Raw genomic sequence first — 16,656 nt, 5'->3', positions numbered from 1 at the left:
GCGGGTAACCCCCCCTTTCTCTCTTCTAGAGACCCATTTTGTCGTGTTTGTGTCGCCTCCGTGCGTCTCGTCTGCTGCTCTGCTTCTTTTGCTCCATCCGTCGCCTTGTGTGTTGCCGCTGTCCCGTCTTGCAGAGCGCTGGGAAGCCTTGCGCCCCCCCTCCCCAAATAAAGGGGGCGCTGGTTGGAGGCTTGCCCCCGTCCACGGGGTTTAGCCCCTCCGTAGGGCTCCGTCGTGGCATATGGGCGGCCGGGCCCATCTTTTGGGGTAAGGAGGCACTTGGAGACGAGGTGAACGGGCCAGGGGCGGGCGTACAGGCAGTCCTCAACTTACGACTGACTTACGGGCCACAAAATTGCCCGTTGTTCGCTGAGTTTTGTCCCACTTTACAACCTGTCTTCCCACCGTCGTTAAGCGAGTCACCGCAGCTGTTTAAGTGACTCACACGGTTGTTAAGTGAATCTGCCATCCGCAAAAAGGGGAACCACGTGACCCCCCCTCCCCCCGGGACGCTGCGATGAGTCAGCTGTGCCCAGCGTCCGAATTCGAAGCCCCCAGTTGGTGTTGCAAAGTGAAACATCGGTGAAGTGAGTTTTGCCCCGTTTTACGCCCTGTCTTGCCACCGTTGTTAAGTGAATCGCCGCAGTGGTTAAGCGAGTCACACACGGTCGTTAAGCGAATCCGGCTCCCCCCACTTGACTTGGCTCGTCCGAAGGTCGCAAAAAGGGGATCACGTGACCCCGGGGGACGCGGCGACCGTCGTAAATACCAGTCAGTTGCCAAGCCTCTGAATTTTGATCCTGGGACCCTGGGGGGGATGCTGCAAACGGTCGTAAAGTGGGAAAAACGGTCCTTTTTACAGGGCCGTGGAACGGTCGTAAGTGGAGGACTACCTGGATCTTGAGCTCCCTTCCTAAAGCAGGGGATATGACTGACTTCACGGCGTGCATCAAAAAAATACACAACAATTTGTCCTGGCGTGATAAAACTCATTTTTTTTCATTTCTCTCTTCTTTCTTTTTTTCCCTATAGATCTCAAATCCTGGTGAATTAACTCGGTCCGGGCGGAATATTCGGCTCCAATTAGAACAGCAAAATCTTCTGCCGGAGGAGAAATGTGGTTTTAAGCGAGAAGCATCTGGGCCTGAAGAGAAAATTAAAATTTAAAAAAAAAACCTCAAGAGAAACATCCCCCCCCCCGATCTTTTCTCCATTTTAATTTCGGTGGGGGGTTCATTGCACCCTTCCGACGGTTTTCAGACCCGGATGTTTTACGGAATTCCGAAAACTGCTGCTTTCCGGTTTCAGCTGAGCCAATGCCGGTCATCTCAGGAGTGGATTGAAAAAAATGGGGGGGTCTGTGATCTGGGGGTGGGGGGGTGGCTTTTCCCGTTCTGCCTGCCTGGCGGTGTTGGCCAGTTCGTCTCGGCGGCCGTAAAGGTTTTTCTACTAGAGACCGTCGGGATTTAAAACTTTTCTTCCTAGAAAATCTTGCAAGGAACGGTCAAAAGATCTGAAATCTTCAGGCAGGCTGGCAGATTGAAAGGGGGAAGAGAGGGGGATGGATGGGGGGGAGAATCTGGGGTCAGGAGTGACCCCCTTGGGATCAATGACCCTTTCAGGATTCTGCAGGAAGGCTTTTTTGCGGCTTTAATTTTGATTTTTTGGGGTGTATTTTCCTCCCGCGGGTCTTGGCCTATAATAATAATAATAATAATAATAATAATAATAATAATAATAATAATAATAATAATAATAATAATAATAATAATAATAATAATAAAGTTGGAAGGGACCTTGGAGGTCATCTAGTCCAACCCCCTGCTCAGGCAGGAAATAGCCTTCCTGCCATTCAGAATCAGAAGAACAGAGTTGGAAGGGACCTTGGAGGTCATCTAGTCCAACCCCCTGCTCAGGCAGGAAATAGCCTTCCTCCCATTCAGAATCAGAAGAACAGAGTTGGAAGGGACCTTGGAGGTCATCTAGTCCAACCCTCCCCCCCCACCAAGCAGGGGACCCTACACCATTTCTGACAGAGGGCAGTCCAGTCTCTTCTTGAAAGCGTCCAGTGATGAAGCTTCCACAACATCTGGAGGCAACTCCTGTTCCGTTGGTTGATTGTTCTCACGGTCAGGAAAATGTCTGCGACTTTAAGCGGTGTGGACTTCAACTCCCAGCATTCCCCGACCTCTAAAAGTTGCCCAGGGGGAGGAACGCTGGCCTGTAGTGTGACTTTCGGGCTCTGAAGCTTCGGCGGGACCTTCCGAAGGGACCTCAAGAATCTCCCCCTTGAGAGAGCTCCCAGATCTGGGCTGCCAAACTGAACACGACCACCAGGGGTCAGCCAAAGATGCACCAAAGTAGGTTTCCTGCCTGAGCAGGGGGTTGGACTTGATGACCTCCAAGGTCCCTTCCAACTTTATCATCATCATCATCATCATCATTATTATTATTATTACTTTTTTTTCAGCGCCGTTGTAACTTTTGCGGCCACCAAACGAACTCTTGTAAATTGAGGGTTACCTGTATTTCAGTGGCGCACGCCTGGAGCAAGGGGTTGGGCTGAATGACCTCTAAGGCCCCTTCTGAGGCCCATGTTTCTGCTGTTGTCTGAAAAGCCCCTTTTTTTGGGAAGGGTTGACACCCCCATTTATCAGCTTCTGAACCCTAACTCCGTCGCTGCTTTTGAGCGGGGTGTCCTCTCCCCTTCCTCCCGTCTTGTGCAGCCGGAAAAAGCAGGCGGGAACCCAAATTTGGGACTCTTCAAAACCCACGTCAGATCATTCCCAAAAGCTGGGGAGGCCAGCTAGCTTCTGCCCACCGCTGGGCTCAAAGCCAGGAAAACCTGGCCAGGAAAGGGGGGCACGGCGAGGGTCCCACATCTCTGCCCTCCGACAATCCGTTGAGCGAGCAGAGCCCGGGACTGGATGTCCCGAAAGAGAAGTCGGAAGTCTCCGAGGCTTTGGGACCTATTAATGGCCTCTCCGGAGTCTTGCAGCTGTGAGAGAAATGGGGGGGGGGTCTTTGGGGGGGGCAGATGGGCTTTTGGGGGGGCGAAGGGAGGAAGCAAAGCACATTCAGAGGGGCTGCTTGCTCTGCCCGTCCCCTGTGTGTGGGTGCTGTTCCTCCTCCACGCAGGCAGCATCCTTCTTCCTCCAGCTGCAGGTGGCGAATCCCGTTCCTTCCCGAAAATAATGCGACTTCCTTCCTGCTTAATCCTGGCACTGAGGATGTTACCTAGTCAGGTCACGAAACGTCTGCAAGGAAACCGCCCAGCTCAGAGAGCACCAGGGACCCCCACGATCGTCGTCCTCTTCTTCGCTGCAAACCCCACTCCCCTCTAGCACGGATGATGTTAGGTAGTTTGGTCACGAAACATCTGCAAGCAAAGAGCCCATTTCTTCTTCTTCTTCTTCTTCTTCTTCTTCTTCTTCTTCTTCTTCTTCTTCTTCTTCTTCTTCTTCTTCTTCTTCTTCTCCCTTTCTTCTTCTTCCTCTTCTCCTCCTCCCTATTTCTTCTTCCTCTTCTCCTCCTCCTCCCTTTCTTCTTCTTCCTCTTCTTCCTCTTCTTCCTCTCCTCCTCCTCCCTTCTTCTTCCTCTTCTTCTTCTCCTCCCTTTCTTCTTCTTCCTCTTCCTCTTCTCCTTTTCTTCTTCCTCTTCTCCTCCCTTTCTTCTTCTTCCTCTTCTTTCTCTTCTCCTCCTCCCTTTGTTCTTCTTCCTCTCCTCCTCCTCCTCCCTTTCTTCTTCTTCTTCTTCCTCTTTGTCTTCCTCTTCTCCTCCTCCTTTTCTTCTCCTTCCTCTTCCTCTTCTCCTTTTCTTCTTCCTCTTCTTCTCCTCCTCCCTTCTTCTTCCTCTTCTCCTCCTCCCTTTCTTCTTCTTCTTCTTCTTCTTCTTCTTCTTCTTCTTCTTCTTCTTCTTCTTCTTCTTCTTCTTCTTCTTCTTCTTCTTCTTCTTCTTCTTCTTCTCCTCCTCCTCCTCCTCCTCCTCCTCCTCCTCCTCCTCCTCCTCCTCTTCCTCCTCCCAAACCCACCTTCCTTCTAGCACTGATGATGTTCCCTAGCTGGGTCATGAAACATCTGCAAGAAAACCACCAAGCTCAGAGGGCACCAAGGACCCCACAGTCCCCCCCCTCCTCCTCCTCCTCCCAAGCCCCACTCNAATAATAATAATAATAATAAATGTGTGACCTCTTTTGCAATAAAATAAATCCAGCCCTCTCCTGGTTTCCTGTCGCTGTGGCTTCTTTCTCGAAACGCTGTGTATATCGAGTTGTTGGTTTTGGTTTCTTTCGTATCCCGTGATTTTTGTGATTTTTTTTTTACAAGTAACCCAAGGCGGCCGACAGACCTAATCGTCGTTCCTCCTCCTGTTTCCCTCACGACGGCCCTGCGAGGTGGGCTGGGTTGAGAGAAGGCAACCGGCCCAGAGCCAACCGGTTGACTATCATGGCTAAGGCGGGACTAGAACTCGCCGTCTCCTGCTGATTGGCCCGAAGTCACCCAGCTGGCTTTCACACCTCAGGCGGCACTAGAACTCACCATCTCCTAGTGATTGGCCCACAGTCAACCAACTGACTATCATGACTAAGGCGGGACTAGAACTCGCCATCTCCTGGTGATTGGCCCAAAGTCACCCAGCCGGCTTTCAGGCTTAACGCGGGACTAGAACTCACCATCCCCTGGTGATTGGCCCAAAGTCACCTGCTGGCTTTCTTATCTCAGGCAGAACTAGAATTCACCGTCTCCTAGTGATTGGCCCAGAGTCAACCAGCTGACTATCGTGGCTAAGGCGGGACTAGAACTCGCTGTCTCCTGGTGATTGGCCCAAAGTCAGCCAGCCGCCTTTCATTCCTAAGGCAGAACTAGAACTCACCGTCTCCCAGTTTCTAGCATGGCGCCTTAACTTCTAGATCAAACTGGCTTTTCTCCACGTCACCTTATTTTGCAAATGTGGGTGTGGCAGGCTCTCATTTTTACCTTCCAAATATCCAGTGGGGTATGTGTTTTTGTGTGCGTGGGGGGGTGGCTCTGTTCATCCGAACAATTCCAAGGACTTTGTCCCAAATTGCAACGATGTATAGGAGGGTAGTGTTCAAATTTGTGACCTGGAAACCCCCCCACCTCCCAAGGCATGGAGGGGCTGGTCCCCCCCAAAAAAAACCCTCCCCCCGAAAAAGGTTGGTATGATGGAGAGATTGCTTTGAAAAATAAATGTTGATTGTTCTCTGCACTGGGGAACACTGAGGTTACACGAGGGATCCTTTTTTATTGTTTCCCATGGCGGTGGCAGCGATCAGAGTCTGCTGGTGGTTACAAACCTGACTTTGCACCAAAGTAGATGCAAAAGGTTCTGCTTGGGCAGGGGGCTGGACTAGAAGACCTCCAAGGTCCCTTCCCGCTCTGCTCTATTCTATTCTATTTTCTATTCTATTCTATTTTCTATTCTATTTTATTCTATTTTCTATTCTATTCTTTTCTATTTTCTATTCTATTCTATTTACTTTTCTATTCTTGTCTATTCTTTTCTCTATTCTATTCTATTTTCTGTTTTATTTTCTATTCTATTCTATTTTCTATTCTTTTCTATTTTCTATTCTATTCTATTTTCTGTTTTCTATTCTATTCTATTTACTTTTCTATTCTTCTATTCTTTTTTTCCTCTATTCTATTTTCTATTCTATTTTCTATTTTATTCTATTTTCTATTCTTTTCTATTTTCTATTCTATTTTCTATTCTATTCTATTTTCTATTCTATTCTATTTTCTATTCTATTCTTTTCTATTATATTCTACTTTATTCTATTCTACTCTATTCTATTCTATTTACTTTTCTATTCTTGTCTATTCTTTTCTCTTTTCTATTCTATTCTATTCTATTCTATTCTATTCTATTCTATTCTATTCTATTCTATTCTCACAGGGCCATTAAAATTAGACACAACCAAAAAAACACAGTGGTCCAGTGAGTTTTGTCCCATTTTACGCCCTGTCTTGCCACAGTTGATAAGTAATGCCTGCAGTTGTTAAATTAATCCATCGATTGTTAAGTGAATTTGGCTTCCCCAATTGACTTTGCTCATCAGATGTTCACAGAACATTTTTGTACCTAAAGCAGGAATAGTTTCTAACTTGGTGCCGCGGGACGCTGCAACCGTCATAAACACGAGTCAGTTGCTAGACGTACCGAATTTTGATCACGTGACTCCGGGGGAAGCTGCAATGGTCGTAAGGGTGAAACACGGTCGTACCGTCCCTTTTTCCCCCATCCCCGACGGTCACTAAACAAACGACTGTAACTCGAGGACTTGCCTCTGTTCCCATCTCAGCCTGGGAAAATTCGCTCAGGCAAACCTGGAAAGGCTCTTCTCTGGAACAAAACAAGATTAAAAATAGAAAAGAGTTTTTATTTTTGTTTTTTGAGAATTCTGCAGAATTAGAACAGAAGAACAGAGTTGGGAGGGGGACCTCGGAGGTCTTCTAGTCCAACCCCCTGCTCAGGATCGGTGCGAGAAAATTGGTGAAAGGAAAAGGGAGGGGCGAACGTCTATTTGATCTGTATTTTGGAAGGGGGGGACTCCCACCCAAATCTGGACCCTTCCTTAAATTTTGGATATTTTTCTCTCCGCAGGTTGACATCGGACTCCGTCACCTGTACAGAGACAGAAGCCGCCAATCATTGGCCCGGGGTGCCGGTCAGCCACCTTTCGCCAACCCCTCCAGAGTCCTTGGCCACCGTCAAATCCCTGATCAAGTCTTTTGATTTGGGATGCTCAGGTGAGTGGACCCTCCTAGCTTCCTCCTTTTACGACATAATAAATACAGATTCGTCCTCGCTTACCGACCGGCACCGACAACTCTATTGCAAAACCACATGGTTGTAAGGTTAAAACGTCACGTGACTTGAGTCACCTTGCTCCATCCATTCTCGTCGCCATCATTTAGTGAACTATTTGCAGTAAATACCAACGATGGACAGGCGGTCCTTGGCCTACAAGGCTTCATTTAGTTGTTCTGCTATCCTTCCTTCCTTCCTTCCTTCCCCATCACTGGAGGTTTTTTAAAAAGAGACTGGACAGCCACTTGTCTGGAATGGAATAGGGACTCCTGCTTGAGCAGGGGGCTGGACTAGAAGACATCCGAGGTCCCTTCCAGCTCTGCTATTCTGCTATTCCTTCCTTCCTTCCTTCCTCTTTCTACGGCTTCTTCTCCTTCCCCCCTCCCTTCCTTCCCCTTTCTACTTCTTCTTCCTTCCTTCCTTTCCTGCCTTCCTTCCTTCCTTCCCTTTACTGCTTCTCCTTCCTTCCTTCCTTCCTTCCTTCCTTCCTTCCTTCCTTCCTTCCTTCCTTCCTTCCTTCCTTCCTTCTCCATCACTAGAGATTTTCAAGAAAAGATTGGACAGCCACTTATTTGGAATGGAATAGGGACTCCTGCTTGAGCAGGGGGCTGGACTAGATGACCTCCGAGGTCCCTTCCAGCTCTGTTATTCTGCTATTCTTCCTTCCTTCCTTCCTTCCTTCCTTCCTTCTCCATCACTAGAGATTTTCAAGAAGAGACTGGACAGCCACTTATGGAATAGGGACTCCTGCTTGAGCAGGGGGCTGGACTAGAAGACCTCCAGGGTCCCTTCCAACTCTCTTATTCTGGTATCCATCCTTCCTTTCTTCCTTGTCACTAGAGGCTTTTAAGAAGAGACTGGACAGCCACTTGTCATAGGGATTCCTGCTTCAGCAGGGGGTTGGACTAGATGACCTCCGAGGTCCCTTCCAACTCTGTTATTATTTCTGTTATTTCTTCTTCTTCTTTTTTTTTTTTTTTTTTGCAGGGAGCACCGGGCAGAGCGTGCCCATCCACAAGGTCTGCCGGAGTCCACTCAGCAACATCCCCACCCGGACGGCCCCTGCGGCTGCTGTGTCGCCCATCCAGGTACCCCAAAGGGCGTCTCTGGCCTTGCAGAACCTCCAGACGGGAAGCGGCAGCAGCTTTTCTTAGTCTCGGCAGGCTTTAAGACAGGTGGACTTCAACTCCCAGAATTCCCCAGCCCTCATGCTTTTAAACGGATGGGCTTCTAATCCCAGAATTCCCCAGCCTTCCCCAGGAGTAAGGAAAAGAAAGGAAGTAAATGGATGAAGAAAGGGAAGGGAAGGGAAGGGAAGGGAAGGAAGGAAGGAAGGAAGGAAGGAAGGAAGGAAGGAAGGAAGGAAAAGGAAAAAGGGAAGGGAAGAACTGGAAAGGAGAAGAAAGGACAGGGAACAGAAGGGAAGAGAAGGGAAGAAGAGAGGAAAGGAAAGGAAAGGAAAGGGGAAAAGGAAGGAAAGAAGGAAGGGAGAGAAAGTGAAAAAGAAGAAATGAGGGGAGGAAGGGAGGGAGGAAGGGAGGAAAGGGAAAGGAAGGAAGGAAGGAAGGAAGATGATAAAGGGACAAAGAGAAGGAAGGAAGGAAGGAAGGAAGGAAGGAAGGAAGGAAGGAAGGAAAAGAAAGGAAAAAGGGAAGGGAAGAACTGGAAAGGAGAAGAAAGGACGGAACAGAAGGGAAGAGAAGGGAAGAAGAGAGGAAAGGAAAGGAAAGGGGAAAAGGAAGGAAAGAAGGAAGGGAGAGAAAGTGAAAAAGAAGAAATAAGGGGAGGGAGGAAGGGAGGAAAGGGAAAGGAAGGAAGGGAAGGAAGATGAGAAAGGGACAAAGAAGAGAAGGAAGAAAGGAAGGAAGGAAGGAAGGAAGGAAGGGAAGGCTAAGATTTATCAGAAATGCATCCACAAGCTACAGGTAGCCCTGGACTTATGACCGGTTGCTTAGCAACCATTTGAACTTACAATGGAACCCCCCCCCTCCAAACTACTTACGACCTGGATTAGAAATTCCAACCACCAGCCTCACCTCTCACCACGACATGATCGTATTTGGGGCGCTGGCCCACATTTACAGCATCCTGCATTCACAGGACCATCATTTCCAAATATATATATATTTTCCCTGGAAACCGGCTTTTCCTTCCAATTTCTGGCAGGGGGAAAAAAAAGTCCATTACAGATCAAGGATTCACTTAATGCAACGTGGCCCTTTGATGACTGGTGGACTTCAACTCCCAGAATTCCTCAGCCAGGAGGCTTTAAGACAGGGGTCTTCCAACTTGGCCCTTTGAGGACTTCTGGACTTCAACTCCCAGAATTCCTCAGCCAGGATGCTTTAAGACAGGGGTCTTCCAACTTGGCCTTTTGAGGACTTGTGGACTTCAACTCCCAGAATTCCTCAGCCAGGCATGCTGGCTGTGGAATTCTGGGAATTGAAGTCCACAAGCAGGGGTCTTCCAACTTGGCCCTTTGATGACTTCTGGACTTCAACTCCCAGAATTCCTCAGCCAGGATGCTTTAAGACAGGGGTCTTCCAACTTGGTCCTTTGATGACTGGTGGACTTCAACTCCCAGAATTCCTCAGCCAGGATGCTTTAAGACAGGGGTCTTCCAACTGGGTCCTTTGATGACTTGTGGACTTCAACTCCCAGAATTCCTCAGCCAGGCACGCTGGCTGTGGAATTCTGGGAGTTGAGGTCCACAAGCAGGGCTCTTCTAACTTGGCACTTTGATGACTGGTGGACTTCAACTCCCAGAATTCCTCATCCAGGATGCTTTAAGACGGGTCTTCCACCGTGGCCCTTTGATGACTCGTGGACTTCAACTCCCAGAATTCCTCAGCCAGGCTGAGGAATTCTGGGAGTTAAGCCCCTGACTTAACAATTGCCACAGTCCTTTAGGAACCACCGCAGAACAAGTTGCAAAATTGGATGCAGCCGCGTGGTGACCTGCTTTAGCGACCTGCATAAATTACCGTCCTCTTTCCAGGCTCGATCGCGTTCGTAAGTTGTAGCACGACCCGAAGCCGGGGCTTCACACACAACCCGTGTTGGAATTTAAAGGTTTCTGGCCATCTGGCTAGAGAGAGATTTTTTATTTATTTTTTTTTTGGCAGCCCGGAAAAACAGGATTTTTGCTCTTTCTCCCTTGCAGAGACATTCCACTTTTACCAACCCCAAATCGGTGGGAAAGACTTTATCCAAACACACGGATCTCCTGGAACTGCCTTTGGGGGGTAAGTAGCCACCATCACCCCCCTGGCTGAAATGGAAATTCTATAGGAGGTGAAGGTTGAAAGAATGTGGATTTAATCCTGGGGGAAAATCACTGACCCGTCCGGCCGAAATTAAAGGCCGCGCCAGGGGGACCAGTTTAACCAGGCCACCCCGGAAGGTTTGAACTGACCACGGACAGGTCATCCTTCCCGTGGTCCAGGGGCTGTTAGGCAGGGGGTTGGTTGTTGTGTTGTAGTGGTAGTGTTGTTTTCTTCTTGGTAGGTCCTTGAGTTGGCTGTTGTTTAATGGAGCCACGTTATATAAAAAGAGAGCAGACCCCCCCCCCTTCCAGCCCTGATGATGTTAGCTAGTTGGGTCATGAAATGTCTGCAAGGAAACCACCCAGCTCAGAGAGCAGCAAGGGACCCCACAGCCACCCTCCTCCTCCTCCTCCTCCTCCTCCTCCTCCTCCAATCCCACTCCCTTCTAGCACTGATGATGTTACCTAGCTGGGTCATGAAACGTCTGCAAGAAAATCACCAAGCTCAAAGAGGACCAGTGATACCACAGTTTTCCTCCTCCTCCTCCTCCTCCTCCTCCTCCTCCTCCTATTCTTATTTCTATTCTATTCACTATCCTATTCTATTCTGTATTTCTATTCTTATTTCTATTCTATTCTATTCACTATTCTATTCTCTATTTCTATTCTTAGTCTATTCTATTCTATTCTATTCACTATTCTATTCTATTCTATATTCTTTTACGTTCTGTTCTGTTCCATTCTATTCTTCATTCCTTCTATTCTATTCTATTCTATTCTATTCTATTCTATTCTATTCTTCCTGTTTCCATTCTATTCTATTCTTCATTCCTTCTATTCTATTCTATTCTATTCTATTCTATTCTATCCTATTCTATTCTATTCTATTCTTCATTCCTTCTATTCTATTCTATTCTATTCTATTCTATTCACTATTCTATTCTCTATTTCTATTCTTAGTCTATTCTATTCTATTCTATTCACTATTCTATTCTATTCTATATTCTTTTACGTTCTGTTCTGTTCTGTTCCATTCTATTCTTCATTCCTTCTATTCTATTCTATTCTATTCTATTCTATTCTATTCTATTCTATTCTATTCTATTCTATTCTTCCTGTTTCCATTCTATTCTATTCTTCATTCCTTCTATTCTATTCTATTCTATTCTATTCTATTCTATTCTATTCTATTCTATTCTTCATTCCTTCTATTCTATTCTATTCTATTCTATTCTATTCTATTCTTCATTCCTTCTATTCTATTCTATTCTATTCCATTCCATTCCATTCCATTCTATTCTTCCTGTTTCCATTCTATTCTATTCAATATTCTATTCTATTCTACTCTACTCTATTCATTTTCTATTCTGTTTCTACTGTTCTACTCTACTCTATACTCTACTTTACTCTACTCTATTCTACTCTATTCTAAATTCCCCATCAGTCAGTTGCAAAAGGCAGCTTTACTCCAAGCAGCTTACGTCCTGCAACGTGACCTTTAATATTATTAAATATTAACATCTGCCTATCCCAGGTCCTTGCGAAGGACTCAACGGGTGGATAAAAATGCCAGGTCCAGTCTGAGCATCTGGACGATTATGCGATGAACTGTAGGGAGTCCCCGACTTACAGTGGTTCATTTAGTGACCGTTCAATGTTACAACGACACCAAAGGAAGCGGCTTAGGACCAGTTTTCACACTTATGACCGTGGCAGCATCTCCCGTGGTCACATGATCAAAATTGGTAACTGACTCATAGCTATGACGGTTGCATTGTCCCTGGGGTCACCTAATCCCCTCTCATGACCTTCTGACAAGCAAAGTCAATGGGGGAAGCTGGATTCGCTCTACGACCGTGTGACTAGCTTCACCGCTGCAGCGATTCGCTTAACAACGGCGGCAGGAAAGGTCGTAACATGGGGCAAAATTCACTTCACATCTGTTTCGCTTTGCAACACGAATATTTGGCTCAATTGTCATACGTTGAGGACTACCTGTATAATAATAATAATAATAATAATAATAATAATAATAATAATAATAATAATAATAATAATAAATAACAATAATCACCACCTTACTTGGAACTGCCTATATGCACTCAGTCGTTACCTTAATAGTTCTTAGGTCCTTGGTTAGGACTTGAACTGTTAAGTTTTTAACCAGTCCCAGACTGTGAATCGAATTGAAGATTAAATCTTTAATAATAATAATAATAATAATAATAGTAATAGTAATAGTAATAATAATAAAAAGCACACAGCCAATAAAAGGGGAGGAGTAAAAAATAATAACGAGGATAAACAATAATACTGCAGCCACGGCCCTATCGGTTAATATAATAGTAGTAGTAGTAGTAGTAGTAGTAGTAGTAGTAGTAGTAGTAGTAGTAGTAATAGACACCTTGGGTGCAATCCTAAAACAACTGGAGCACCACTTGAACATCATCATCGGCACTGACAAATTCGCCATCAGTCAACTGCAAAAGGCGGCCTTACTAGGAACTGCTGACTTCTGGCTGACTGTGCGATGATTAATAATAATAATAATAATAATAATAATAATAATAATACCACCACCATTGGCATTGACAAATTCGCCATTAGTCAACTGCAAAAGGCAGCCTTACTAGGAACTGCTTCCATCCTGCAACGAGATCTGTAATACCATCAAACATCCACATCTGCCTATCCCAGGTCCTTGGGAAGGACTCGATAGGTAGACAAAATGCCAAATCCAGACTGAACATCTGGCTGACTGTGCGATGATCAATAATAATAATAATAATAATACCACCACCACCATTGGCATTGACAAATTTGCCATTAGTCAATTGCAAAAGGCAGCCTTACTAGGAACTGCTTCCATCCTGCGACGATATCTATAATACCATCAAACATCCACATCTGCCTATCCCGGGTCCTTGGGAAGGACTCGATAGGTAGACAAAAATGGCTGACTGTGCGATAATCAATATAATAATAGTAGTAGTAGTAGTAGTAGTAGTAGTAGTAGTAGTAGTAGTAGTAGTAGTAGTAGTAATAATAATAATAATAATAATAATAAAAAAGTTGGAAGGGACTTTGGAGGTCATCTAGTCCAACCCCCTGCTCAGGCAGGAGACCCTAAACCATTTCAGACAAATGGCTGTCCAGTCTCTTCTTAAAAACCTCCAGTGTTGGAGCATTCACTGCTTCTGGAGGCAGGTTGTTAATAATAATAATAAAGTTGGAAGGGACCTTGGAGGTCATCTAGTCCAACCCCCTGCTCAGGCAGGAAACCCTATACCATTTCGGACAAATGGCTGTCCAGTCTCTTCTTAAAAACTTCCAGTGTTGGAGCATTCCCAACTTCTGGAGGCAAGGAGTTCCACTGGTTAATTGTCCTCACTGTGAGGAAGTTTCTCCTTAGTTCTAGGTTGCTTCTCTCCTTGATGAGTTTCCATCCGTATATATATGTATATATAGACATAATCTTGTATTTTATCAGCTGTGGGACAACTCCTGCCCACTCCCTCTTTTTTCAGGAAAGTGGGGAGGGGGGGAAAATCCCCCATCCCCTCCTCCTCCTCCTCCTCTCCTTCCTCTCCCTCCCAGATTCTTTTGCAAGGAGGCAGAGCTCAATTTTTGGTGCTTTTTTCCTTTCCCATCTTCTCTCCTGCCAAACGCTGGTGGCAAAATGACAAATTTCAGAGAGGGGCCATCGGCAAGGGGGGGGGGCGCGCTTTAAAATATGCAAGAAGCCCTAAAACAGAGACTTTTTTTTTTCCTAAGGCTTGCCTGAGCTAAAAGTTTCCAGATCTCTTGAAGGCGCCAAGGGGTGAAAAACAGGGGACTTATAGTCTTCAAGAGGCTGGCTTGGAAGCCAGGATGTCTTGTTCCCTCGGATCTTGAATGGAGCGATTGTTCCCGGGGGCTCAGATCCCCACCCCCACCCCCCATTTATGCTCCCTAGACTTTCAGCAAAGCCCTTGATGCCAGCTGGGGGAGGAGGGAAGGCCCACCATCCTGGCCTCCAAGCTCTACAGATCTCTACAACCTACTTAGGATTTCTCTAGTGTGAGCCCCCCTGCGAGGTAGTCCAGGCAGGAGGGAATAACCACAATAAAGCTCTTATCTTTACAGGTAGCCCAATGGAACCCCCCAAATTTAGGCTGCTAAATCATCATCATCATCATCATAATAGTTGGAAGGGACCTTGAATAGAATAGAATAGAATAGAATAGAATAGAATAGAATAGAATAGAATAGAATAGAATAGAATAGAATAGAACAGAACAGAACAGAACAGAACAGAATAGATAATATGGAATGGAACGGAATGGAATGGAATAGAATGGAATATAGAAGGGAATGGAATATAGAATAGAATAGAATAGAATAGAATAGAAAATATGGAATAGAATAGAATGGAATGGAATGGAATATAGAATGGAATGGAATAGAAGACTTGGAAGGGACCTTGGAGGTCATCTAGTCCAACCCCCTGCTCAGGCAGGAAACCCTACACCAGTGATGGCGAACCTTTTAGAGACCGAGTGCCCAAACTGCAACCCAAAACCCACTTATGCATCATCGGGTGCCGAGTGGGTGTGGCCCATTGGATGGGTGTGGCTGCGGTGGTAACGGCAGACTGGGTGGGACTAAAAAGTTCAATCAATCAATTCCAACTTTGCAAGATTTTTTTTTTCCCCGCGAGAAGTTGAAATTGACTGATTGATTGAACCTTTTTTTTTGCACACGGCGGCGGAGGCCTAAAGCGAAAAGGTTTTATAAAACCCAGCTGAAGGCCTAGGACTGGGGCGAGGGCGCGCGTGCCCACAGAGAGGGCTCTGAGTGCCGCCTCTGGCACCCGTGCCATAGGTTCACCACCACTGCCCTATACCCTTTCAGACAAATGGCTGTCCAGTCTCTTCTTAAAAACTTCCAGTGTGAGAGAGAGAGGGAGAGAGAGAAAAAGAGAGAGGGAGAGAAAGAGGGAGGGAGAGAGAGAGAGAAATAAAAAAAGAGAGAGAGAGGGAGAGAGAGGGAGAGAGAAAGAGAAAAGAGAGGGAGGGAGAGGGAGAGAGAGAGGGAGAGGGAGAGAGAAAGAAAGAAAGAAAGAAAGAGGGAGAGGGAGAGAGAAAGGGAGAGAGAAAGAGAGGAAAAAAAGAAAGAGAGAGAAAGAGGGAGGGAGAGAAAGAGCAAGAGAGAGAAAGAGCAAGAGAGAGGGAGAAAGAGAGAGAGGGAGGGAGGGAGAGAAAGAAAGAGAGAGAGAAAGAGAGAAAGAGAGAGAGATAAAGAAAAAGGGAGAGAGAAAGAGAAGGAGAGAGAAAGAGAGCAAGAGAGAGGGAGAGAGAAAGAAAAAGGGAGAGAGGGAGAGAAAGATTGAGATAGAAAGACAGATTGAGAGAGAAAGAGGAGAGAGAGAGAAAGAGAGCAAGAGAGAGAGGGAGAGAGAGAAAGAGAGAAAAAGAGAGAGAGAGAGAGAGGGAAAGAGGGAGAGAGAGAGAGAGAGACGCTGATTGGATTCCATTATTGCCTTAATTGTACTGCTGGTTAAATTGTGCAGACACAAAAAAGGCACGGTGCAAAAACCGCAAAGCTTTTCCGCAGCTTCAGAGGCAGAGCCGGAGTTATCTAGAAACCTCTTGGGGGGAATCGCCCAATTCCTGGAAGAAAAAAAACAAAAACAAAAAAACCAGCCAGAAAAATGAATAATGCATGCCTGGAGCCGCACTTCGCCTTTTCGCAAATTGTATTTACTGATTATGTTCAATATTCTTTTGCCGATCACTCTGGGGAGGCTGGCGGAGAACCGAAATGAGACCGTCTGGGCTGTCGCTTTGTGTTGCGCTGCCCAGTTGTCAACTTCGGAAATATTCCTCCTACCGTGAACGAGACACGGGTTCAAGGATAGCGGGATAATGCAGAGTAGAAGCAACGTCAGAAGGACAAGCTCAGTTTTACTGTTCAGGTAGTCCTCGACTTACAGCCATTTACCAGGAGACGGCGAGTTCTAGTCCCACTTTAGCCATGAAAGCCAGCTGGGTGACTTTGGGCCAATCACCAGGAGGCAGTAGGTTCTAGTCCCGCCTTAGGCATGAAAGCTGGCTCGGTGACTTTGGACCAATCACCAGGAGACGGCGAGTTCTAGTCCCGCCTTAGGCCTGAAAGCTGACTGGGTGACTTTGCCCAATCACCAGGAGGCAGTGAGTTCTGGTCCTGCCTTAGGCATGAAAGCCAGCTGGGTGACTTTGGGCCAATCACCAGGAGACTGGGAGTTCTAGTCCCGCCTTAGGCATGAAAGCCGGCTGAGTGACTTTGGGCCAATCACCAGGAGACTGGGAGTTCTAGTCCTGCCTTAGGCATGAAAGCTGACTGGGTGACTTTGCCCAATCACCAGGAGGCAGTGAGTGCTAGTCCCGCCTTAGGCATGAAAGCCAGCTGAGTGACTTTGGACCAATCACCAGGAGGCAGTGAGTTCTGGTCCTGCCTTAGGCATGAAAGCCAGCTGGGTGACTTTGGGCCAATCACCAGGAGGCAGTGAGTTCTGGTCCTGCCTTAGGCATGAAAGC

General features: G+C 46.5%; 1 protein-coding gene across 1 annotated transcript in view; it reads left to right on the top strand.

Moving 5' to 3' along the window:
* Nucleotides 1–16,656, top strand: part of SPECC1 (sperm antigen with calponin homology and coiled-coil domains 1) — a gene marked incomplete at its 5' end in the record, with an annotated part of 77,185 nt that overhangs the window by 22,944 nt on the left and 37,585 nt on the right. Inside the window, 3 exon segments of the mRNA XM_015828104.1 lie at nucleotides 6,628–6,773; nucleotides 7,822–7,922; nucleotides 9,998–10,079. Coding sequence (XP_015683590.1) covers nucleotides 6,628–6,773; nucleotides 7,822–7,922; nucleotides 9,998–10,079 — 329 coding nt within the window.

Source organism: Protobothrops mucrosquamatus, unplaced genomic scaffold (assembly GCF_001527695.2).
Source record: "Protobothrops mucrosquamatus isolate PMUCROS unplaced genomic scaffold, P.Mucros_1.0 scaffold4240, whole genome shotgun sequence".
In the NCBI taxonomy this organism is placed as follows: Eukaryota; Metazoa; Chordata; class Lepidosauria; order Squamata; family Viperidae; genus Protobothrops; species Protobothrops mucrosquamatus.
This window is presented reverse-complemented; position numbering and strand designations above follow the sequence as displayed.